The sequence below is a fragment of the Capricornis sumatraensis genome, chromosome 13, assembly GCF_032405125.1.
Source record: "Capricornis sumatraensis isolate serow.1 chromosome 13, serow.2, whole genome shotgun sequence".
Taxonomy (NCBI): domain Eukaryota; kingdom Metazoa; phylum Chordata; class Mammalia; order Artiodactyla; family Bovidae; genus Capricornis; species Capricornis sumatraensis.
Genome location: NC_091081.1, coordinates 55,366,094 through 55,392,378, shown reverse-complemented (window position 1 = coordinate 55,392,378; position 26,285 = coordinate 55,366,094). Strand labels below are relative to the sequence as shown.

Sequence of the window (26,285 nt, the reverse complement as noted above, 5' to 3'; positions counted from 1 at the left end):
TGCATCTTGAAACATTCTCTTGTCTTTTTTGACATCACATTTTTTTAACTTAAAAAAAATTTTTTTTTGGCTGCTCCACGCAGCTTGTGGGATTTTAGTTCCCCAACCTGGAGTTGAACCCAGGCCTTCGGCAGTGAGAGCATGGTATCCTAACCAATGGACTGCCAGGGAGTTTCCTCTGACATCACATTTTCCGGAAGTCTTTTTCTGCTCCTTCTCATTCTGCTTTGCTGACATCACTTCCTCCATGTCCAACCTATAAATGTGGTGGTTCAAGCCTGGGCCTGAGTCTCTCTGTTTCTTTCTTTCTCTCCTCTCTCCTTAGGAGATTTTACTTTTTTTTTAGTGTCAGATTCACACCTCTAACTGCCAACCTGACATATTCATGTGCTGTTTCGTATCTCAAATTCAGTTTGTTCAAAAAGGAACATAGTTATGTCCCTCACTAATTAAAGATACTATTAGCCACTTATATATCTCTGTCTCATATTTCTTACTGGAAGAACCCAAATTTTATTTTAATGGACAATTTTTAGAACAACTTCAGGTTTACAGAAAGATTGGAAGAGATGGGGGATTCCATCCATTTTATTCAACAAAGGGTCTCTAGCACCTAAGCCAATGTGTTCCACAGAGGAGGCACTCAGTAACAGGTTCTGGATGAGAGGAGTGATAAGCTTTTATTTTTCTTAACAGTTATGTCTATTGATCTTAAACTGTCATTCATCAAGATTAGATTTTTTTAAAAAAAATGGTGACATAGTGGAAAGGCAGGGAAATGGAAAGCAATCAGAGTAAGAGAAAAGGGAAAGGGTGGAAGAGCCATTTAATAGTTTGTCAACTATGAATTTAACTACCTCATTTTTAGAATGTTTGATCTAGAAATCATAAATGAAGGTCAATATACAAGTTTGACCATTTTTATTCCATTTGACTGGGAAAACAATCTACTTTAATTCAGTAGAGATGGCTCTGGGTCCAGTGACCATATCCACTTGTATGTGTTCATCAAGCATTTGCTCATAATGAGAAAGAGGTCACGGGATTACTATTTACCCTTGAGACAGGTTTTTAATATCTGTCTTATGCTCTGGGAGCTGGTGATGGACAGGGAAGCCTGGCGTGCTGCTGTCCATGGGGGTCACAAAGAATCAGACACTGAACTTATTCCCATGAGAAAAGTACTTTATTAATCTTTCAGAAATACATTAGATTGAATCAATTATAGATCTTCCATTAAGATAATTAGATTTTTTTCATATTTGCACTATGTAGACGGCAATAAACATAAACCAAACATTTTGAGTAAACCTTTAAATTACAGAGTCATTTAGATTTATTAGGCAGGTGAAGTTCTTTAAAGGCAGGGAGAAAAGAAGAATTTTAAAAACATTTAATCAATGACTAAATAGTTTTTGGTTGTGGCAATAAAACTTTCAAAGCAAGTACTTGGTTTAGAAATTCATTTATCATCTGACTTTTTGGTGGATTCTAAGAGACATTGTAAAATTCTCTTTGGGAATATCAAAAATGCTGTAGTTTCAACATGCCAATTCATTTTTTTTTTCAATGTCTGTTTTTACATATTTGATCAAAATATGATACTGTCATTCATCAGATCACTTTCTATAGGAGTCCAGGTTTCAGATCTCCCTGTTTGGATTACCTTTTCTTTTCTGGAAGTCCCTAAGGCCAAATTCAAGTCTGGGATACAGTGATTTATGGTAAGAAATATAGTACATATTTGGTCTTTGTCCATTTCTGGCACAGAGCTCCTAAATCCCTTGGAATCTGTCAGTTGTGAGAGCAATAAAAAAAGGGTCTTTTGTTAATGAGATGACTTTGGAGGGGGTTGAGGGTGGGAGCAGCTTGGGATAGAGATTGGGGCAGGTTGCCTGGAGAAACTCCAGTCTCCATCTAAGTACTAACCGTCCAACTCTGCTTAGCCTCCAAGATCAGACGAGATAGGGCATGTTCAGGGTGGTATTACCATAGATGAAACTTCAGTCTCATATCCACCATCCTTGCCTGAGACTGAGTCACTAGCCAATGGCCAGCAATTTAATCAATCATGACTATGTAATGAAGCCTCTATTAAAAATGTAAAATGATGGGGTTCATGGGGATTCAGAGCTACCAAGTTGGTGAAGCCTAGGAGATTTGGGGAGCGTGGCATGTTCAGAGAGCATAGAGGCTTCATAACTCTTATCCCATCCATTGTCCTATGCATCTCTTCCATCTGTCCTTGAACTATATCCTCTTATAATAAACTGATAATCTAGTAAGTGAAATATTTGTCTGAGTTCTGTGAGTTGCTCTAGCAAATTAATTGAACCCAAGGAGGAGGGGGTTGGAACCTTTGAGTCATAGGTTAGGCCCTGGACTTGCGACTGGCATTTTAAGGGGGTAGGAGTAGTCTTGTATGGCTGAGCCTTTAACCTGTGGGATCTGACATTATCTCCAGGTAGATAGTGTTAGAATTGATTCAGTTGTAGGATACCCAGCTGGTGATATGGGGGAAAACCCCACACCCAGGAATTGGGTGCTGAGGTGGTGATCAGAAATCGTATCAGAGAATTTCATCAGGGTCTCAAAACCTCTCATAGTGGCCCCACAGCACCCCTTCTCCCCTGAATTTCAATGTACTCCAAAGTTAGCACTGACTTTGGCTTGTTTTGTCTTGCTGCTATGCTCTAGCCAGTCTTTTGAGTTTCTATGAGTCAACATTCATTTTCTCTGGGACCACCCCCACCTCTCTGCTGCTGGGGAGGGTTATACAGATATATTTGTTCTATCTGATTCTTCCCACAACAACACTGATTTGATCCTAAGTATTCAACACTGGATTCATGCTCAGCCAATCATACTTTCTGTTTAGGAAATTTGAAATTTGGATCAAGAGCAGCTAGTCCTTCCTGTGGAAGTCCTTAAAAATGACTTCTGTAATCAGCAGTTGTCTGTTTATAGGCAGCCACTGCAAGGCATCCTGTCTGGAGAGAGTAAGAATGAAGCAACCACATAGTGGGGAGTAGAGATGAGGCCAGAATAGCTGATGAGGAACCTGAGGGTTTTTAGTCCTTGATTGCACATACTTACCAGGGGTCAGATTTCTGTTCCTTTTCTGGGTTCAACGAAACCCACTTATATTCTGATAACATACATCCTTGTGTTGATTTGGCTGGTCTGATGGATATACTTATGCACTGAAGAAACTTGGATAAGATATATGCTTCTCATCTCAACAGTGCCTGCATATTTTAGGAGTTGAAAATATTTGTGGAAAGATCAGGAATGATAGCTTTTATTCTCTCTTCTCAGTGAGAACACCCCCAGGCTCACAATAACTACATTTCAACTCAAATTTAATTCTGCAAGTTCTATTTTTTTAAAAGTAATATAAGAAAAATGATAATCTAGGACTTTGCTTTCAAAAAGTATTAAATCTAATGTGAATATTTTCAATTTAAAATTAGCTCCAAGACTTCCTGGCTGGGTGACTTCAGACAAGTCACTTAATTATTTTAAGCCTCTTTTTTTTTTTTTTTAATACCTAAAATGGGGATGATGACAGCACTGCCATGAGGGGCTGTTGAGAAAATTAATTTGGAGACTGTGTTGTGCCCAGCACATAGTTGGCATGTCTGTTAGAACTAATATGTTGCAAGTGAGAGAAAACTCTGATAGTTGGCTAAACAACAGAAAAGTATCCTGCTATATGCAGTTGAAAAGACCAGAGTTATGATAGCCTTCAGATGAGGTTTTACTCACTGATAATATGGCTTCTCCATTCTGCTTTTTGTAATATCAGCCTCATCCTTAAATTCTGCCCTGTGGTGTCTCAGCAGATCTGGGTTCTCCCTACGTGGTAGCAAATTGGATGCAAGAGTCCCAGCTGTCACAGCCTTGTGCCTCAGCTCAGGAGAGAGGTGTATGTTTTCGAATGGGCCAATTCATTCTCACTGGCTTTCCTTATTACCCCAGTCAACATAGGGAGGAGAATGGGATGGGATTAACTGATGAATTGCCCCAAATCAGCACCCATTTCTTCGGTAGGGATTGTGGGAAGGATAGGTCCCCGGAAGTGAAGGGGATAGATTTGATACAGATGTCTTCTTCAACCCAATACATTCAGCAATTGTACCTTCAGAAGAATTTAAAAAGCCTATACAATAGACTATATTATCTTCCCCAATATTTTATTACATATGAGCTCTCACAGTTGTATAACTTTCATTAGTTTGTACCGCAATGTGGTTTTTTAGAAAGGGATACTAAGAAATATTCTTAATTGAAGGTTGATCTGAATAATTTATTATTTGGCCTTTTAAAAAAAATTTCAATAGGTTTTTACTTTTCAGATCTTCTAAGGAAATGGGACTTTTGCAATGTTTTAATTCAAAAAAATAACTCTTCGTCTTAATGTAATGGATCCTAATGTCTTTGGTCCCTGTAAAATTTTCCTATTCAATTATTTCTTCAAGAGCTTTGTTCTCCCATGAACCTTACTTTTTGTTACCACATCTTTTCAGAGATGAGCTTATGGATACAATTGAGCCTCTTGGCATCTGGTAGAAGCAGAGAATCACATCTGGGAAGCTATTTATTAAGCCTCACTTTTAAATATGTTCTAATGCAGTTTAAGAATTCAGTTTAATAGTACATTACATTGGCTTAAACCAGTATTTTTAGATTAGCAATTTTTACAAATTTGTTGTTCTAATCTTCCTGAAAACAATTCCTTAATTATCCCCATTCTTCTTTCCCCATTTTATTCTCTCATTTTATTATTTCCAATAATCACTACTTAAAACTTTTAAACTTGTAACTTACAGAAATAGCTACATTTTACATATGTTAATACCATATGCGGGCTTCCCTGGTGGCTCAGATGGTAAAGAATCCACCTGCAAAATGGGAGACCTGGGTTCCATCCCTAGGTCAGGAAGACCCCCTGGAGGAGGGCATGGCAACCCACTCCAGTATTCTTGCCTGGAGAATCCCCATGGACAGAGGAGCCTGGTGGGCTATACAGTTCATGGGGTCACAAAGAGCTGGACACGACTGAGTGACTAAGCACAATACAATATACTTTACATTATGACCCAGCATATATACATACACGCATATATAAAACATTTTACAAAACAACACTTACCTGTACAATTCAACTGGATGTTGTCAGTTCTGTTTTGTTCTATTCCATTCAACTTTATTATGTAAATTGCTCCTTTATAATCCTGTAATTTGACCTCATAATCCACTGATGTGTCTCAATAATATAACTTGAAAATTATTGCTAAAGCGGTACTTCCACACTAGGAGTTTTTTAGCCCCAGGGTTTTATGATTGAACTCAAGAGTTTTGTCTTTGCTAAAGCAAAATAGCAAATATTTCTGTTTCCACTTAAAAGGATATTATACAAAATCAAATGATTATTAAAACATTTTCCTTAACTACATAGTTGAAAGCCCACTGGAGCACATCAAGTGACAGTACATGACAGTAAATAAAAACCAGATAAATATTATCATGATTCAGCTGTTCAGTTGGTTTACTACCCAACAGAGCAATTCTGAGTACCTTGATGTTTTGACTGTTATGCAATTAATTACTGCAAATCTGCACGAGATGTATAATTTATATTCATCTGATAAAAAATTTTTATATGATACAGTTATCTCTAATACATTAGAAACCAATTTATAAGTGAAAATAAATTGTTAAATTATATCATTTACTTTTTATTTACTGGGATTAACCTATTTACAGAAGCAATGAGTTATTTTTGAGAAGTGCCTATGTGTAGTAGTGTAAAAATTCCTCTTTTGAATTGTCATTGAGAAATAATAAAAAATATCAAACTGAACCAAGTGATATTTTAAACCACAAAAATATAAGAACTGCAGATATCAGATCACAGTTTTGACCCATTTTTGATGCTATACCACATTACTAAAATCTCAAAGTATTAGTGTACATTCTGCATACAGAGACCAAACAGAAGGTACTTAACAGATTTTCTGTTACTTATATATTAATTTTCTGTTCACCAGGTTATATATTTTTTAGCATCTACATATATGTCATATAGTATTTGTCTTTCTCTGTCTGACTTATTTCACTTAGCAAAATACCACCCAAGTTCATCCATATTGTTACAAATGACAGAACTTCATTCTTTTCTGTGACTGAGCAGTATTCCATCCTATGTGTGTGGACACACAGGCACTACATCTTCTTTATCCATTCACCTATTGATGGACATTTAGGTTGCTTCCATATCTTGGCGACTGTAAATAAAGCTGCTATGAATGTTGGGGTGTTTGTATCTTTTTGAATTAGTGTTTTTTTTTTTTTTCACGTATATACCCAGGAGTGTGATTATGGGTCATATGATCTGTTTTTGGTTTTTTGAGAAAATTCCATGCTGTTTCCCACAGTGGCTGCTCTATCCCTACCAACAGTGTGCCAGGGCCTCCTTTTCTCCACATCCTTGCCACCATTTGTTAGTTCACAAGAAATGTAGCAATGGAGACAGGGTTACAGAATTAAGAAAATTCAATCATACATGAACAAATTGTGTAACCTGGATTTTATTTTTTAATTAAGCTGGGCAGTTTAGCTGCTTCCTCATTCTCCCCTGTTACAGTATAGTTTTCAAAAGGTTAGATGTTTATGACCCTCGGGCAAATATAATGTGAACCCATGTCAAAGATTTCATTTAACTCATTAACTAATGAAGACACCAGTTAGATACGAAAACTGGTCTACAGAACATTTGAGAATCTACAAACACCCACATACATAAAGCAATATAAGGATAAGATTTTTCAGTGAGATACAAAATTGTTACCTTTGGGGTTATCTCTTCCACCAAAAGAAATTATTTACGTCTTTACTAGACAAAAACCTACAAGAAATCTCTGATCCAGTAAAGCTGTAAAACAGCCCAGCAAAAGAAAACCAACCCCCGTTTTGCACTGAAAACACTTTACAATTTCTTTTGCCTATTTTCAAGTTCTGAATAATTTTTCTGGCATATATTCATATTTTTAATGTTGTACTGTCCATAATCCTCTGTACTTACTCCCCTAGTGATTTTAGTCCGTCTTGCAGTTATAAATTATATAAACATTTTGATGACTTCCATATATCAGAATCTACTTCTTATCATCTCTACTGCCACCACCTCTTTCATCATTACGTATGTCAGTGCAGAAGGAGTGAGCTTTAGGGAGATAACTGTCCCAAGTAAAGCAGAGCTTTGATTTGTTCAAGGGTAAAGGAATAGTTCTCTAAATCTGAATAGACAAACTGGCTATCCAGAAAACCTATTCTCCTGAAAAGTTCAGTAATTCATTGAGTAGAACATTATTTCTTTGATTTATATAATTATAAATTAGCTACATAGCTATATAATTACTATGTAGCAAATCCTAATATTCCCCAAGAATGTATAACCCAACTTCCTCTATTGAAGTATGTTGTGGATATTTTGTTTTTCAGATACGAGTTTTCAAAATTTATTTTATTTTTGGTTGTGCTGGGTTCGTTGCTGTGCTTTCTCTAGCTGTGGCGAGCAGAGGCTCCTTTCTGCTTGTGGCACAGGCTTTTCATTGCGATGGCCTTTTTTGTTGTGGAGCACACGCCCTAGGTGCATGGGCTTCAGTAGCTGTGGTGCAGGGGCCATTAGTTGTAGCTCATGGGCCCTAGAGTGTGCAGGCATCAGTAATTGTGGTGCATGGGCTTAGCTGCTCCGTGGCACGTGGAATCTTCCAGGACCAGGGGTCAAACCCGTGTCCCCTGCATTGGCAGGCAAATTCTTATCCACTGTACCACCAGAGAAATCTGTGAATATTCTTTTATTTTTTTCAGTTTTAATTTTTTTCTGTTCATTTACATAAGTGATAATAGTCACTGTTCAAAATAATTGATTTTTCTGATGCACATGTCATTCTTCCGGGAACCTGAAATGTACTGATGCTTTAGCTGTGTATGTATATATGTGCGTATATAGAAAGGCTCTGTGACAGCTTGCTAGGACTGCCATAGCAAAGTACCACAGACTGGGTGGCTTAAACAACAGATATTAATTTTCTCTCAATCCTAGAACCTAGAAGTCTGAGTTGAAGATGTCAGCAAAGCTGTTTTCTCCCTAGAGGTCTCTCCCCTTGGCTTGTAGATGGCCCTCTTCTCTCTGTGTCTTCACAGGGTCTTCCCTCTATTCCCATCTGGGTCCTACTTTCTTATTCTTAAGGATGTCACTCATGTTAGATCATGGCCCACCCATTTGACTTCATTTTACCCTAATTCCCTCTTAAAAGAACCTATTTCCAAATACAGTCATATTCGGAGGTGCTGGGGATTAGAACTTCAACACATGAATTTTGAAGAGAGATCATTCTTGCCACACTTTCACTTCAGTAAAGGGCACAAATGTCATGTTCACTTAGAAAACGGGCATGAGTGCCAAATAGTGATCTGAGTCACCACCTGTGTGTCAAAAATTCCAAAATAATGGAATTCAGGGCCCAGCCTGGGGCACCCCTTACCTTCATGTGCCCTTGGGTCTGAGGCATCTACCAATGCCAGTCCAGCAAATGAGTACGGTACCTAGGTTTGTATCTTTCTCTCTTGACTCAACACAGATGAAAAGACTGAAAATCTGATAAAAAAAAAGTTGCTTCAGTAACCAGTCCTGTCCTTTGTAAGCGGTAGTGGAAAAGAAGACAGCCCTCTGTACTTGTTAAGACTGACTATGGTGTTTTGTTTCCACATTAATTGTAGACACCAATTTTCTATACAAAATAATTCAGTAAACAATGCACATAAAATCAAGAGACTTTTCAATTTGTGAACGTAGCCTTTTTCTGTTGTTAAGTGGAAAATCTAGAAGAGTTCTGCAGTTGGAGACAATAGGCTAAATTAAAAAAGAAAATAGTTATGATTTTTAAAACCACTAATTGAAGCTTTAAGTGTCTTCCAGTGTTCTGGTGGGGCTGAAATCTGCTCTCTTCCTTGCTTTCCTTTGTCAGTGGTGTTCACCATGGCAACTTCAATAAAACTCCCCTCACAAATGTTTTTCTTCTAAAGTGCAAAGCACCTTTCTAAAGAAGGCTGACAACCCGGTAGGAATGGGTGTTTGGAAAAGAAATCAAATGAAAAAAGTATTCTGCTTTCTTCATGATTGCTGTAGGTGGCAGGAGGTGAGGAAATTTTTAAGGGTATAAAGTTGGGTGAAAAATATATTTTACCTTGTTTTGGAATAAAAATTGTATTTTGAGGTAGAAAATTAGTTTAAAATATGGTAGAGAAACTTGTTCCTTTCATAACATTTCCTTATTTCTCATCTTAGTATCTGGACTAGCTTTGTACACACCAATTCATGAGCCACTTTGGAATGTGTATTTGTGTGGACAAATTTATCCAATACCTGATCCCCGGCATTGCAGGAGACCCAGGTTCGATCCCTGGGTGGGGAAGATTCCCTGGAGAAGGGAGTGGCTACCCACTTCAGTATTCTTGCCTGAAGAATTCCATGGACAGAAGAGCCTGGAGGCCTACAGTCCATGGGGTCACAAAGAGTAGAACAGAACTGAGTGACTTAACACTTTTCACTTTTCCACTTGAGTCAGTGTAAGTTCTTTGGGTCCTGATGGATTTTCTTGGGACTACTTTGGGAAACTTAACTAATGTGGGATTCTGAGTACACCATTAAGTCTCCCAGGGTTCCTTCCAGTCCCTCCCCACAAAATATGGAGGCAGTAGAAGCCCAGGAGTTCTCAGCCTTAGAATCACACTAGAAACAAGTGGAGATGTTACAAAACTGCCAGTGCTAGGGTCTTACCCAGAGATTATCACTTAAGATCTAGGTGATACTCAAATGTAAGTTTTGTTTTAACGATTTTTTTTTTCCAATTTATTTTTTTGGTTGCACTGGGTCTTCATTGCTGTGAGTGGGTTTTTTCTAGTTGTGGTGAGTGGGAGCTACTCTTCGTTGCAATGCGCAGGCTTCTCGTTGCAGTGGCTTCTTTTGTGCAGAGCACATGGGTTTTAGTAGTTGCAGCATTGTGGGCTCAGTAGTTGTGCACAAGCTTAGTTGCTACATGGCATGTGGAATCTTCCAGTACTAGGAACAGAACCTGTGTCCCCTGCATGGGCAGGCAGATTCTTATCCACTGTACCATCAAGGAAGTTCTTTTCAAGTACCCATTGCAGTTTTAATGTTTATAGCTAGAGTTAAGAATTGCTGTATTTATTGATCTCAAAGGATCCTTCCAACTCCTATTTCTAAGGCACTTACCTACAAGTTGACTCCAGCCAGGCTTGACTCCAGTAGAACTGATAATTAAGTACCTTTGCTTTCAAATTTATGTATCTTTTGTTTCAAGATTCAAGAAAGGCATTAGCTGTTAATATAGTAGCCTAGCATCTTTATTCCTGCTTATCGACTGATAATCCAGAATCAGCCTAAAATCATGTCAGTGTTCAGTAAAGAAGTAATATCTTCACTTTCAAAGCACATTGGTTTTCAAATAATTTTATTGCTTAGAGGTTGATCAAAGGCATTACCTAGAGTTGGTGTTTTTAAAAATTGTTTATTCATGGCTGTGCTGGGCCTTTGATGTGGTGTATAGGTTCTTCGTTGTCATGTGCAGGCTTTCCCTACTTGCAGCAGAGGGGACTATTCTCTAGTTGTGGTGCTCAGGCTTCTCATTGTGGTGGCTTTTCCTGTTGCAGAGCATGGGCTCTAGATGCTCAGGCTTGGTTGCCCTGGGGCATGTGGGATCTTAGTTTCTGAACCAGGGATCAAACCCATCTCCCCTGAATTGGCAGGTGGATTCTCAACCATTGGACTACCAGAGCAGTCTCTACATTCAGTATTATATATTTTTATGTGTGTATGAAAATGGCCAATACAAAGTTAATAGCAGGTTTCTCAAATGACTCCACAACTCTTTGTTGGCATCAGTTCAGTTCAGTTCAGTTGCCCAGTTGTGTCCAACTCTGTGCAACCCCATGAATCGCAGCACGCCAGGCCTCCCTGTCCATCACCAACTCCCGGAGTTCACTCAGACTCACGTCCATCGAGTCCGTGATGCCATCCAGCCATCTCATCCTCTGTCGTCCCCTTTTCCTCCTGCCCTCAATCCTGCCCAGCATCAGAGTCTTTTCTAATGAGTCAACTCTTCACATGAGGTGGCCAAAGTACTGGAGTTTCAGCTTTAGCATCATTCCTTCCAAAGGAATCCCAGGGCTGACCTCCTTCAGAATGGACTGGTTGGGTCTCCTTGCAGTCCAAGGGACTCTCAAGAGTCTTCTCCAACACCACAGTTCAAAAGCATCAATTCTTTGGCACTCAGCCTTCTTCACAGTCCAACTCTCACATCCATACATGACCACAGGAAAAAACAGCTTTGACTAGATTGACCTTAGTTGGCAAATGGTAGTGTCTCTGCTTTTGAATATACTATCTAGGTTGGTCATAACTTTCCTCCCAAGGAGTAAGCATCTTTTAATTTCATGGCTGCAATCACCATCTGCAGTGATTTTGGAGCCCCCAAAAATAAAGTCTGACACTGTTTCCACCGTTTCCCCATCTATTTCCCATGAAGTGATGGGACCGGATGTCATGATCTTCGTTTTCTGAATGTTGAGCTTTAAGCCAACTTTTTCACTCTCCTCTTTCACTTTCATCAAGAGGCTTTTTAGTTCCTCTTCACTTTTGTTGGCATAGTTGATAATTTTTCTCTTTAGAACAGTGGTTTTCAATCCTGATGGCACTTCAGAATTGCCTGAGAAACTTCTGAAAAATCCTCATGCTCAAGGCTATCAGAATCACTAGACCAGGTACCAATTCTCTGAAAGCTTGACTGGTAATTCCAAAATAGAGCTAGGGCTGAGAATTGCTCTAGAATGAAGTTGTGTGGACAAATTGTGTCAAGCAGCCAGTGAATGATGAAATGCTAAGAGTGTGTTAGTCATTTTCTTGATTAGAAACAGCACCTCCCTTTCCCCAGTGGATAACATTGTCAAAGAGGATTATTCCTCCTTTGCTAAAATTACCGCTGTGTGGAAAACCTATTTTTTTAAATGTTCAGCATTATTAGACTACAACTATTTTCATTGGTGGCTCAGAGGGTAAAGAGTCTACCTACAATGCCGGAGACCTGAGTTCGATCGCTGGGTCAGGAAGATACCCTGGAGAAGGAAAATAGCAACCCACTCCAGTATTCTTGCCTGGAAAATCCCATGGACAGAGGAGCCTGGCAGGCTACAGTCCATAGGGTTGCAAAGAGTCAGACACGACTGAGCAATTTCATCTCTGTTTCTATTGAAGATGGCAAATGAAATATTTCCTTAAGTTGAGGAGTAAAATCTAGTAAAATCTTCTCACAGATCCCTTTGAAGATGATTGAAATAGTAAAAAAAAAAAAAAGTACACATAAATTTTTGTAGGAAATGAATTTGTGAGGTTAAATTGCAACTCAAAAAAGACTCAATGATGTATGCCTTTTAAGTGTCTGGTTTATTGTTTCCTCATAAGTAAAATGCATTTCCCATTATTCCTCTGTAATTGTATAGATGGTGATAATCACTGGAAACCTAAAGAGCCGAGAGCCTCAATACTGTAGGATCAAATGTGTGCTTAATTGTCATTCTGGAGCTTGGTTCTGGTGTCTCCCCAAAGCCTATAAATCATCATCAAACAAGAAAATCAAGTAATTAAGCTCTCTGGCCTGAATCTGATCTATACTCTCTACCTTCAGCATAAAATGGTATTCATTCATATGGCTAGTAAAACTCTCTAATAATGAACCTGGATCAGGGAAATTATTTGCTAATGCTTTTACAAACATAGGTAGTAGGGAGCTGATCCCCTCCCAATCACACATGCCAAATCCACTGCTGTTTTTAGTGACTTTTACAGAAAGCTAAAGCTGATATATGTGGGAAAAGGATGATAAAGGTATCAATTTGTTGTTGTTGTTCAGTTGCTAAGTTGTGTCCAACTCTTTGTAACCCCATGGACTGTAGCCCACCAGACTCCTCTGTCCATGGATTTCCCAGACAAGAATACTGGAGTGGGTTGCCATTTCTTTCTCCAGGGTATCTTCCCTGCATAAGGATTGAACCCAGGTCTCCTGCATTGGCAGGTGGATTCTTTACCACTGAGCCACCAGGGACATTCAAAATAGAATTTAAAAAAATCATTGTCTTCACAAATTACATTGGAGATCTTCTTGAGATGACTCCAGGGCATGTTGCAAATACAGCAAGTTATGATCAGTTGCCTTTTATCCTCAAAATCACACAAAACAAGCAATTATTTAGAATGCAATAAATGGTTTAATAGTTATGAACTTAACAGAAAGAACTTGAATTAAAATTCAGTCTGGGATCTGAATTAGCACCATTGGAATATAGAAAGCATTCAACATGCATGCACAAATTAGTTTTGATGATAGCATACGTAAGTAAAATATATTTGCTTTACTTGATGATGGTTGTTTTGGAGGACCCTTCTTGGAGTTGAACTTATCTGTATCAGTTGGCTGGGCATGATACAGGTTGAACGCCCCTTAGTTCCAGGGCCTTGGCAAAATTCACCTCCAGTGTCTTTCCTGTGCCTTTGGTAAGCTTCAGGGATCGGATACAACCTCGGAAAGGAATGTTTGTTGTCAGGCCAAACTGGTTGAGGCCATCTGAAAATGAAGCAGAGAGAACTCAGTTTTGAAATGCAGCTACTATGAGAAGAGTGGAGTTTCCCAGGTGGCACTAGTGGTAAAGAACCTGCCTGCCAATGCAGGAGACATAGAAGACTTGGGTTCAATCCCTGGGTCAGGAAGATCCCCTGGAAGAGGGCATGACAACCCACTCCAGTATTTATCTGGAGAAGTCCATGGACAGAGGAGCCTGGTGAGCTACAGTCCATGGGGTCACAAAGAGTAGGACATAACTAAAGTGACTTAGCACATATTAAGAGCATATATAAGTCAGCTGTTAGCTTAAGGTGCAATGAGAATGTTATGTGGTTTTGTTCTTAGCCTTGCTAACAGTTAAACTGGTAGAGAAACATTAACTTTTTTTATAGCTATGTATTATGAAATACAGTGTGTTTGCTCAGTCTTGTCCAACTCTTTGAGATCCCATGGACTGTAGCCCTTCAGGCTCCTCTGTCTGTGGAATTTTTCCAGAACACTAGAGTGGGTTGCCGTTTCCTCCTCCAGGGGATATTCCCAATCTAGGGATAGAACTCATGGCAGGAGGGTTCTTTACCACTAGCGCCACCTGGGAGGCCCTTGAAATATGGGAACATCTACAATTAATGATGCATTTGAAGACATCAAACAAAAAATTTGATTTTGAAGGAAGAAGTTTACAGGAGTGACTTAAAATTATTAAATTTTATTTAATGAACTAAAGTAACTGATGAAAGAGTTTAAATACTGAATTAGGATGTGGACTTTTAATAGTGACTTTATTATTTCTATTATAAAAATAAATCCCCAAAGGTTAAGTTGGGTTATGAGTGCATACAAAATCTCTCTCTTATTAAGGAGACAGTCCCTTTTAGCAGGGCTTCTAAGTGCTAACTAAAATCCCATACACTGTAAATGAAGTATATTATCTCTTTCATAATACTGTGGAGTTTATCCTTACTGAATCAGAAGGAGATATTTCCTTTCTTCCCCTTCAAAAAATAAATTATTATATTTTTTGGCGGCACCACACAACATATGGGATCTTAGTTCCCCAAGTGGTCAGGGATCAAACTGGTGCCCTCTGTAAGGCAAGTATGGAGTCCTAACCACTGAACTGCCAGAGAAGTCCCAGAAGGTGATATCTTCAAAAAGTCAGGAGCAACTTTGGAAAGAGGAGCTCAGAATTGGTCCCCATGACTTCTATATCTTTCCTTTCATCAACTGCTGCTGAATATACATTTTGGCTGGTTTGTTAAGGAGAGGAGCTCTATATAAAGGGACAAAGTTTCCTCTTGCCAAAATACTGAAAGACCATTCCAGGAGTCTGTGTTATTACAGTATTTTATTAAGAGGCTCTTGGCTTATTTCTCATCCAGTTGAGCACTCTTGTTTATGGGCACTTTAGGTAACTCTGGTTCAAATGTTATATTTAATGTGCTGGAGAGGTAGTTTCGAATGCAGATTTATTGCTTGGGTTTCTTTGTAATATAAACTCTATAATAGCCTAAGGGGGAAATTAGCTATGTTTAACCCAATGATTTCCAGAACTTAAGGAAATAAGTTCCATAACATTTTATGATTCCTCTGGTATATTAATTTTTAAAAAATCAGAACACTGTTTCTGGCCCTGATTGCTGTTAAATGTCTCATACTGTTCATAAGCCGAATTCATTTCCTCTAGCCTCCACTTCCCACAAATGAAAGTTTGGAGGCTATCATGAGAAGTCCAGTCCCACGTGGTTTATATAAGGAAAATGCTCATTTTACATGCTGGAAATGTCAGATAAGGTGTTATTTATTGGAGCAGATTCTAAAGTTGGGATGCAACCTAAGTACACATTCTTGGACATACTTATAGAATATAAACGTGTTCAAAACGAAATAGAGCAAAGAAATTCTTGCTAGGGTAGGCAACACTTACTGGGGAACCCGCCAACAAACACAGGGTCATTTGTATCAGCAGATGTAGATGCTCGATTTGGGCTCTGGGCTTCCACCTGGTTCCCATCGACTGTCAGCTCGATGCGGTGTTTGATCTTGTTGGCCGTGACTTTATGCCACTGTCCATTACACAAATGCCCTGGGATCCCAGCATCATAGATGGCTGTGAATCGACCGGCGCCATTGTCCACATGAAACATGAGCTAGAAAGTAGGACATTGAACAGTCACAGATGGTGTCATTAGAAGGGTATCACGGTGATTCACAAAGTAAAAATGATCTCTAGGAAAGTCATTAGCTGCAATAGTTTGACATCAGTGTAACTCAGGCATATTTTAAAAAAACCTGACAAATTAAAATACAAATTTAATGACCAGGAGTCACAAATTATGCTGTTTGCTTGTGGATATTGTTGGGAGCAATAGACAAGATGTGTGAAGCAGATAATAACTCAGCTTTCTGAAAATGTGAAATACGATTTGAGGCCAGGTAACAAGACATGGTATACATAAGGGAAAATCCTACTACAGATCTCTTTAGAGGGTGGGTGTTCTTAGGAAGATGATTTATAAATTAATTTGAAAGGATTTTTAAAAAAGATTTTCATATTTTAATTGTATATTTTTTCCTTCACAGAATCTATTTTATATACAGGATTGAGAGTTACATAAATTACATTTTGGAGCAAGATCCATGTTGTAGGTACCAAAGACTTTGAGCCAGAAGGCCAGTTAAATTCCTAACAATTAAGAACTTAGACTGGAGTTCTTGTCTAAATGAGAAAAATCTGTTTTTAGTAACATGGAATGGTCCCTGAAACTTGAGAGGACAGAATTCTTTTGAAGCTGATGTAGAAAAGAAACATAACTGAAACATTAAAAACAGTCAGTTTGGCAAAACATTTGACAAGGTAAAAGAAAAAGAACACGGGCTTTAAAAACAAGATTAAAAGTGCAAGTAAATAAAAAGTTTGTCAACTATACAGTGATGTAGATATCAGTTAAGATTTTACTATATTCAGTGAAATGTGTAATAATGGAATTCTGCATACAGAAAGCTTGGTGAGAAATCCACGTGGATTATGATGGAACCTGATACCCTGACGAGCTGAAGGGAACCATGGTTCTATGATAAGCAGGTGAAGAAGTAAGACTTACTCCAACAAGATGCAGTGAAACTGTGTTTTGAAAATCTGGCAAAACTATTACGTGTTGGTTACTTTCCCCCTGTTTTGTCTCTGCGCTCCTGCATCTTTCTGCTTTACCGCCTTTGAGGATGGTTTGAAGACTGAGAGGAAGGAGGGAAGAGGCAAAGGAAAGCATATTTCAGATAAAGATGTGTTTTTTCTTCTAGGGAAGTGATAGCACCCTACGAGTGGAAATGTGACCATAGATGAAGTATGATTCCTGTTGAGGAATCAAATAGGAAACTTGTGAAATTTCTCACTTTGCCTTCCTCTTTTCACCTAAGCACTACAGCACAAAGTACATGTAAACTTGTCATATCACTGCAGGTTGCTGGTCATAGGCAGGCAGGGAAAGAAAAGGTATTTTGAATTAGATTATCCATGGTGAGCAAACTGACACAAACTGTGGAAAACTCCTAAAAGACAGGAATACCATACCATCTTACCTGCCTCCTGAGTGTGTCACTGACTAAGCTAAAACCTTTGACTATGTGGATCATAAGAAATTATGGAAAACTGTTAAAGAGATGGGAATACCAGACCATCTTACCTGTCTCCAGAGAAACCTGTATGCGGGTCAAGAATCAGTTAGAAACTTGTATGGAACAACTGACTGGTTCTAGATTAAGAAAGGAGTATGACAAGGCTGTTTACTGTCACCCTAATTAACTTATACGCAGAACACATCATGAGAAATGCCAGGCTGGGTGAGTTACACGCTGGAATCAAGATTGCCAGGAGAAATTTCAACAACACCAGATATGCAGATGATACCATGCTAATGGCAGAAAGGAAAGAGGAATTAAAGAGCCTCTTGATGGTGAAGAAGAGTGGAAAAGCTGGCTTAAAACTAAGTATTAAAAAAAAAATCAACTAAGATCATGGCATCTGGTCCCATCACTTCATGGCAAATAAAAGGGGAAAAGGTGGAAGCAGTGACAGATTTCCTCTTCTTGGCAGGAAAGCTATGACAAACCTAGACAGTGTGTTACAAAGCCAAGACATCACTTTGCTGACAAAGGTCTGTATAGTCAAGGGTATGGTCTTTCCAGTACTCAAGTATGAAAGTGAGAGCTGGACCATAAAGAAGGCAGAGCACCAAAGAACTGATGCTTTTGAATTGTGGTGTTGGAGAAGACTCCTGAGAGTCCCTTGGACAGCAAGGAGATCAAACCAGTCAATCTTATAGGAAATCAACTCTGAATATTCATTGGAAGGACTGATGCTGAAGCTCCAATACTTTGGCCACCTGATGCAAGTAGCTCAGGAAAAGACCCTGATGCTTGGAAAGACTACAGGCAGAAGGAGAGCAGGGTGACAGAGGATGAGATGGTTGTGACAGCATCACCAATGCAATGGACATGAACTTGAGCAAACTCTGAGAGATTGTGAGGGACGGGGAATCCTGGTGTGTTACAGTCCATGGGGTCGTGAAGACACAACTTTGTGACTGAACAACCACAACACAGAATAAGTATGTTGAAAACATAGAACACTTGAGATAATCCAGAAGGATGAAAAGAATAAAATTAGCCTTCTCTCAACAAAGAACAGAGCAATACTTCAAAACAAAGCTTTCTACTTGTAAACGACAATACCACGAAGAGGCAGAAATATGCAGATGTGATGCTCACCTTTTCATCAATCATTTCAATACCCATTCCATCCATTTTTTGGCTGCTGATTCCCAGAAGAACTCCAGTGGTTCTAGTGGTGCGGAATTCAAATTCTACAAGAAGGTCCAGTCCTACTTTGAATCCATCAACTGTAAAATGAAGATTTAAAAAAAATGTGTATTCGAGTTTAGGAATTGTTAATTCAAATTTGTACAGTACATTGGTCTTACTAGCTTTCCATTCATGTGTTATACAACTATAAGTTCTAGACTTCCACATGGCCGACACCTCACCCTTGTTTTCTTGGCTGCCTTCCTTCCTAGACTATAAATTCTGTGAAGGCAAGGACTTTGTCTATAATGCTCACTGTTTTATTCCTATGCTTAAAGTATCTGGCACAGAGTAGAGGTTTAATATGCATTTGTTTAATCAGTGAATGAATATGCACTCAGATTGACTCAGAAAATCTCAGAGCCAGGTGTGACTGATAGAAGTCTTGCTATTGGATGAAATCAAGCATTTCAATGGTTTTTCACTAAAGTTTTACTACAGCACTCTAAATGGTTCCACAACGATCTGAAAAGGCTCAAATATCCCCAAACATTTTATTTATAAAGAAAGCAATTGCAATTTTGAAGGAGATGATTCTGGGACATAAATAGGCTTTTCTAGTTTATCAAGTTAAGCCATTTCTCTATAATTTTCCATATTTGATTCACTGGTTTATTTCATCTTTTAGCAAGTATTTAAGACATGTTTCTTAGAAACAAAGTGATTCATTAAGATCAAGCCAGACTATATCACCTGCATGAAATACTAGGGAAAAACTCACGAAATTTTTTTCCAGGTCTCATGTTTATTAAGCAAAAAATAAAGGCTATGTGTAACCACAGCTATCTTCAATGAAGGGAGGCACCTGTTATACGAAATACTTTTTTTTTTCCTACTGAGAAACTTGATGGATTTGTATGAATAAAAGTGGATTAAGAACAGATTTTGAGAATAAAAGGTAGAAGAAGCTGAACTGTCTCGAAAAACAGAGTAATTTTGTTTCTGTTCTAGAAAAGAAGAAATAAGGAAAAGAGAAGAGTGACTTGAAGCAGTTCAGCAGAGGACAGGGGGAGCAAAGAAGCCATGAACCCCCAGATACTGGCAATTGGACAGCTTTTAAGGACAAAGATGTCAAGGGTTTAAATTGAACTTGTATGCTTTCCAGTGACGTAACCTCCTCTGACCACCCAAGTCTTATACAGCTTGTATTACACTATGTGTTGAGGTGATGGCAGGAGTTATTAGAAACTAGGAATGTGGCAAATTTTCCAGTCCAGTCTGATCTGGAACCCAAAAAGCCCACACAAGATGGCCAAGTCAATCTGTGGATGTTAACTGCAGAGTCTGAAGCTGAATCTAATCTGACCAAGCTAACACCAGATATCTGAATTTGCAGAAAACTTGAGAAAAGCTTTGAGCTTTCACAGAACATGGAACTTGGGGTTTAGCATAACCTCCAACATTTCAATATTTAACTCATCCTGTGTTTCTCTGTTTTCTGCTCTGCAGAGGGGAAGTTTCCCACTTATTGGAGAACTCTGCTCTTCTATCTCCAACCTTTGCATGTATCTTCAATTCATCTTTTAAACCCAACCTCAAATGTCAATTCCTCCATAAAACCTTTCCTGATTTTCCCAACCCAACTAAATCATTTTTTTAAATATCCCCAGAACCTTGCTTTTATGTCTTCTACAGTTTCTAGTTATTTTGGGTTTTTTTTTTACTTGTTTTCTTATGATTTCTGAGCATGAAGAATCTTAATCATATATTCTTGAAAGAAGAAATGACATCTTAATTACTTCTGCTCCCATGTTAACTGCTACATATTATGTACTCTTTTTTTCCTAACGAACAAATGCATGTTCCTATGGTAACTATAGGACTGAATGTATCTCAAAGTATGTTAATATCAGATTTTTTGGTTATTATGTACAAGTTATTTCATATTTTTCTTTCCAAATTGTATATTCACTGACAGTGACCCAAATCTGGACTAGAAATGTTCACTGGAAAGAGGGAGATACTAAAAAAAGGGAAAGGTTTCTTTCCCTGTGTGTAAGGGGAGAACAAGAAATGGAACCATGCAAGGAACTGAAGAGAGAAAGAAAGAAAAATACTATCTCATCTCCAGAGAGAAAGGCAGATGGGGAAAACTGAAAAGTAAATACATTATACAATAGAAACGTATGACCCTTCTTGTAAAATTACTTTTTTTTTTTTTTTTGCTATTACTGATTTCCAGGGAAGAAGATAGAATAAACTCTTCGAATAGCCTTTTACTTTATTTCTTCTGTTAGTTTTTGTTAGAATCAGATGCATTAATCTTTAAGAGGCATTTTAAAAAATTACTCCTACAAGTTTTTATTTCTGGTTTAAATAAAGGATGCTACTTTAGGAACCCAGGGACTTTTATCTTCCCACACAAATCAGAAGTCAATATTTGCACCTAGTTAATATTCAACAGGAAGGGGATGGAAGCACCTCACCTGCTTTGGCAAAACCTGTTCCATCAAAATATGTCCCTTTCTGAGCATTTGCAAAACATGTTCCAACTTGGTAGCTGGAGGTTGGCTGTTCAAGATCGGCAGGCGCTTCCACCATGTGAAGATTTCTAATGCAGCCATCAATGCTATAGGTCACCTAAACATTCAGGTCAGAAGAAACACATACCAGGTTTTAGCAGAAGTTTGCCTTCATGTGGAATATAATCACTGGTAGGGTGCTCTGTGTTAGAAATCATCAGCTGATTGACCTGAGGCATCCTCCAGACTCCCCGGATCAGCCCTGTCACCCAAGGCTTCAGGGCATGACTGCAGAGAATCCCGCATCCTGCTTCTCAACTAAGCTGCATCTAGCTGGGGGATATGATTGTTTTGATATTCTAAAATACTGCACACGATATCCCTAGTGGGACCCCTGGTTTGATAAAGGTCTGGGCCCCCTCTGGATACTATAACTTGTAATTAGTATCTTTCTAATTCATGTTTCGAGTGACAGTTTATTAACCTTAGTATATATACATTTTTTTTCATAATCTGTGTTCAAATTCTACTTGAAAATATAATTAGGTTTGGATCAGTGCTTCTTCCTTATGAAAATCTAATGAAAGCAGTCTACACTTTCCTAAGAAAATGCACATATACATGAAACTTGAAAGTTTGCATGAAACGTTCAAAGTTTAGGGACTCTAGAAATAAATCAGTCATACTCTGCTTCATTATAGTTCATCTGGGTTAAGGGAGGCAAGTTAACCACTCTTGCCACTCTCATTCCGAAGAGTGTTCAGAAAATCTCATTTTGATTAGCCTGGGTATCATAGCCAGTAGCTTTGAAAGGAAAGGAATACTGATCATCCACAAGAGGGGTTAAACACTGAGAACTGTAACCATCATGAGCAACTGTCTTTGATGAAGAACAACCACACATCATCACATGTTCTAATCTAAGCAAAGAAATGAACCACACGTGTGTGTAGTCCATTTTTAAAAAATACTAATCCCTTTTTAAAAGAAAAGAATGCTTTCCAAAGCAAACCAGGATACATGGTCTGACAAAAAATTATTGTGAATATTGATTTACAAAACTGAGAACTTTAAATTCTGAACCCAGTATTGAATAAGATAGATACAGCATCTCTCAGTATTTGCTAAATCTCTATTCCTGAAAGAGTACCATCAATATTATCATTATCGTCTTTTTTGTTGTCTTAGTACCTTCTGGACACTTGGTATTCTTCTGAGCACTTTTAATATACTACCTCATTTAATCTTTCCAGCGACCTTGTTTGTTTGGTATTATTATAATATTATTTTACATAAAAGGGGACTTTGTCGAAGAAAAATTAAGCAACTTGCTCAAGAGCACCCAGTTGCTTAAACAGTTAAGCACATAATCAAACTGAGGGAGTCTGGCTCCAGGGTCCACACTGTTTTTTAATATTGTCTCTGATAGATCTATCTAGAAAAACTGTCACTTCTCAGGAAAGATGACTTTCTATTCATCTATAATTGGGTCAATGTGACCTAATAATTCAAAATACATTCATGACTCAGGCAACTATTTAGGCAACAAAGGAAACAAATTTGACACTTACTGGACCGATTCTTCGAGTCGTGTAGTTAATGGGTAGCCCACCAACATACAGCATTCCCACAACATCCAGAATATCAGCTTTCTTAGGACTGACGGTTCTGTTGGAGGCATCATCTACATAAATAGTTCCCTCTTGCTTAACTCGCATAATCTTAATCTACCAAAAGAAGAGGAGTCATTCATTTCAATCACAGATAATTTCAGATATGCAGAGTATAAGACATAAAAACTTTCAGGATATTCCTTCGGAAAAAATGAAGTAATTTACTGAATGCCTAATATGTGCTAAACCCATAATAATAAGTGAAATTAAGAATATCTCAAAGCCTGTGTTTTCCATTAGTACCATCTCCAAAAGAGTACACGGTCTTTCTGGGTGAGTTTTAGATTGAAGACTCTTCCACAGTTGCTGGGTGAACATAGGCATCAAGAGGTATGCTTGTTGTAAGGAAACCTGCCAGTGGAGAGCCCTGTCAAGAATTAAGTGGGCTGCAAAATTCATGTCCAATTTCAAAAGTGCATTAGTTTGATTGAGCAAATTGGTCTCCCCAGCACAATTTCAGATACGCTACTTCCCTCTGCTTAATAGGCACTTCTCGTGCAGAACTGGAGGAAGGGCAGTGTGTCCAAGTTGCACTGATGTTTCTGCAGCAGCTGATTAGTACAAAGTCAGGAGAAAGATGGAAAGCTGACTGGGGCTGAAATTATAGCAGTGGAGTGACTTATCTTCCGGGGCAGAGTGAAGCAAATGGTGTGAAGACTAGCTTGAGCATAAAATCCCTGAGTTTGAATTTAGGAAAAGGAGTATGTAACTTTGTGAAATGCTGGAGGACAACAATGGTTTAAAAACAAATCTACATCAGGATTAGAGTAATTGGAGAGCTTATTTTACACTTATCTATGCTGGCTTTGGAAATGATTTTTTAAAAACCCTCAAGGATAAAACCCCTCCTTCATTTGGCTACTTAGAGTATTTAAACTATCTTTCTTAATCCCAGCCTAATTGTGGCCTGACAATATGTCTCTTTCTCAAGTATCATATTTATTATTCTATTAGCTGGAGATTAGAATAAACTGTAATAGAGCTCCTGCACAAAATATTTGCTAGTCATAAGCTCCCTAGAAAATGTCTTATTTCTAGATAACAAATTAGTTGACTTTGAGTTTATATCATTTTTTTCCAGGTTCCTTAGCCTTCTATATGATATGACAAGTTCAAGTATGTTAATATATAAATTCCAATAGCTAATAATATCTTACTCTAAAAATTTAATTGGTCGACCTAGGGAAGCTTTACTTAATAGGCTACAACAGGTGCAGAGACAAATTCTGAGTGAGTTTCGTTTTAATCAGGCAGTATATTATCTACTTGCAGTCATGCCAAAGAGGACAGTAAGCTGGCAAATGAGCCTTCTGTGCCCATAACAGTACCAGCTTCTGGGTGTAAGGCCAACATTTAAAAAGTTGTTCCAAATGACTGTTGGTGGAAATGATACCCTAGAGGACTTTAAACACGGTGTAGCAGATTCTCAGACTCAGCATGCTCAGACCTGTAGGGGGTGGGAGAGCGGGAGAAGGGAGCTTTAAGGCCCATTTTAGTGTTGCCAGCTTTTGACTTGGTCAAATATTATTTCATAAAAGAGAGGCCATTTTAGCCCCTTAAAAATGGAAAAATAGAATTTCAGAATAAATATTATTCCTTTAATTGAATACATAGAGCTTCATGATCAACACATTCCATTGTCCCATAATAATACTTGCATGCATGCCTGCTCAGTTCTGTCTGACTCTTTGTGACCCCATGGACTATAGCCCACCAGGCTCCTCTGTCCATGGAGTCTTCCAGGCAAGAATACTGGATTGGGTTGCCATTTCCTTCTCTAAGTGCTAGTACTTAGCATCTTGGGAATGTCTTCAATTGCCTGGCCCTAGTGTGTGGATAGATGTTTGGGAACCACAGCTGTATAGCAATGATGGAATCTTGTGGTACCATGAGGAGGCATGCAAGTGTTCAACTATAAACCTATCCAGGTCTGACCCCATTTTCCTAGATTGGGCAGTTGTATATGGCGCTTGCTTTATTTTTAGCCCCTGCCACATTTCAGTACCCCCAGAGTCAGTGTCTGCACTGGCGAAACAGTACTGGGACCAGGGGAATTCTGATGGTTGCCCCCTAGTAACCCCGTTGTATGGCACTGCTGACATCCTGGGATTATTACCTTGTGCCACTGGCCATCATTGATTTTGGTGGGGATCATAGTGCTGGTGTCACCACTTCCCAAGTCATAACTGAAGTAGGGCAATCCATTTTTCAGCTGAACTGTAGCAAAATCAGCGTGGTTGATCCGGGCCATGTAGAAGAGCAAGCCTGATTCAGCTTCAGTTCGCACTTCGAATTCAATGGTGAGACTGTGAAATAAAAGTTTGCAAAATAAAACAGGAATAAGAGTGTTGTTACTCTAGCATAGGGTGGCATCGGATCATGGTGCCTTTTCATAAAGGATGCACACATACTTAGTCACCAGTCCTATCCAACTCTTTGCAACTCCATGGACTGTAGTCCACCAGGCTCCTCTATCTATGGAATTCTCCAGGCAAGAATACTGGAGTGGGTAGCCATTCCCTTCTCCAGGGGATTTTTCCAATTCAGGGATCAAACCCTGGTCTCCTGCATTGCAGGCAGATTCTTTACCAGCTGAGCCACCAGGGAAGCCATTTCATAAAACATAGCAAAACCTTTTGAGAGGTGAGGATTTCCAGGTCTGCTGAGTTTCTAAACTGGGCTTCTCGGGCTCAGATAAATAGATTTCTATTCTTTACTGTACTCAGTGAATTAAAAAATCTCACCTCATATATTAATAAATCTAGTTAATTAAACTTGAGTAAACACATGCTTAGTACTTCCATTTATCAGTTCTTATCTAATATCTCAGAATAAATCATACCGGTTTTTAACTTTGGTGTCATCGAATGCAATTGCAATGTGACTATTTCTTGAAAGCCCAAACTGTTTGCTCCCTATCAGGAGAGCTGGTTCTGATTCTGCTGCACAGGGACCCTGTAAAATACCAAAGAGAGAAGAAGCAGAGATTACAGACTCCACTCTTTAAAATGTATGTAATGCTGCTGTCTAATGGTTTCTTATATTTCAGTTTCATGTTCTCACATAATCTTGCTTAAGTTTTGAGAAATAAAAGCGGTCTCTGATTCATCTCTGTAATCTACTGCATAGGAGGTACTTACTATTAAATGTTCCATAAATGTGAATCCATTTTTTTATACTGTACCCTTGAGTTGCCAAAGGAATGTGCTCAAAAATATGCATTGATTAATTCATGTTTCCACCATCCTTTAAAGTGTTAGTCGCTCAGTTGTGTCCAACTCTTTGTGACCCCATGGACTGTAGCCTGCCAGGCTACTCTGTCCATGGAATTCACGGAATTATCCAGGCAAGAATATCGGAGTGGGTTGCCATTTCTTTCTCCTTTAAGGAAAACTATTATTTATACTTCTGAGAAAACTGGAATTCCCTTCTCACTTCTACTTCGCTTATGAAGAGTTATCTGCTTAGAAGATTGAACAGGGAAAGTGACAAGCTAGCTGCTGCTGGGTTATGAGTGGAAAAATATGTTCTTTCTTCCCCTCCCTGTTTCTGTCTCCCACTGTCTTACTTTTTCTTGAAAATTATCAGTG

The 26,285-nt window shown here is 38.6% G+C and overlaps 1 protein-coding gene across 1 annotated transcript in view; it reads right to left on the bottom strand.

The window, feature by feature from the left end:
- Positions 1-13,427: 13,427 nt before the first annotated feature.
- The window catches only part of LAMA2 (laminin subunit alpha 2), a 674,179-nt gene continuing 661,321 nt past the window's right edge, over positions 13,428-26,285 (bottom strand). The window contains exons 59-65 of the mRNA XM_068984950.1: positions 25,538-25,650; positions 24,812-25,001; positions 22,594-22,749; positions 20,987-21,140; positions 18,468-18,598; positions 15,628-15,850; positions 13,428-13,706 (exon numbers count right to left, since the gene is read on the bottom strand). Of these exons, the coding sequence (XP_068841051.1) occupies positions 13,549-13,706; positions 15,628-15,850; positions 18,468-18,598; positions 20,987-21,140; positions 22,594-22,749; positions 24,812-25,001; positions 25,538-25,650 (1,125 nt within the window). The 3' untranslated portion in view covers positions 13,428-13,548. The remainder of the gene's footprint in view (positions 13,707-15,627; positions 15,851-18,467; positions 18,599-20,986; positions 21,141-22,593; positions 22,750-24,811; positions 25,002-25,537; positions 25,651-26,285) is intronic.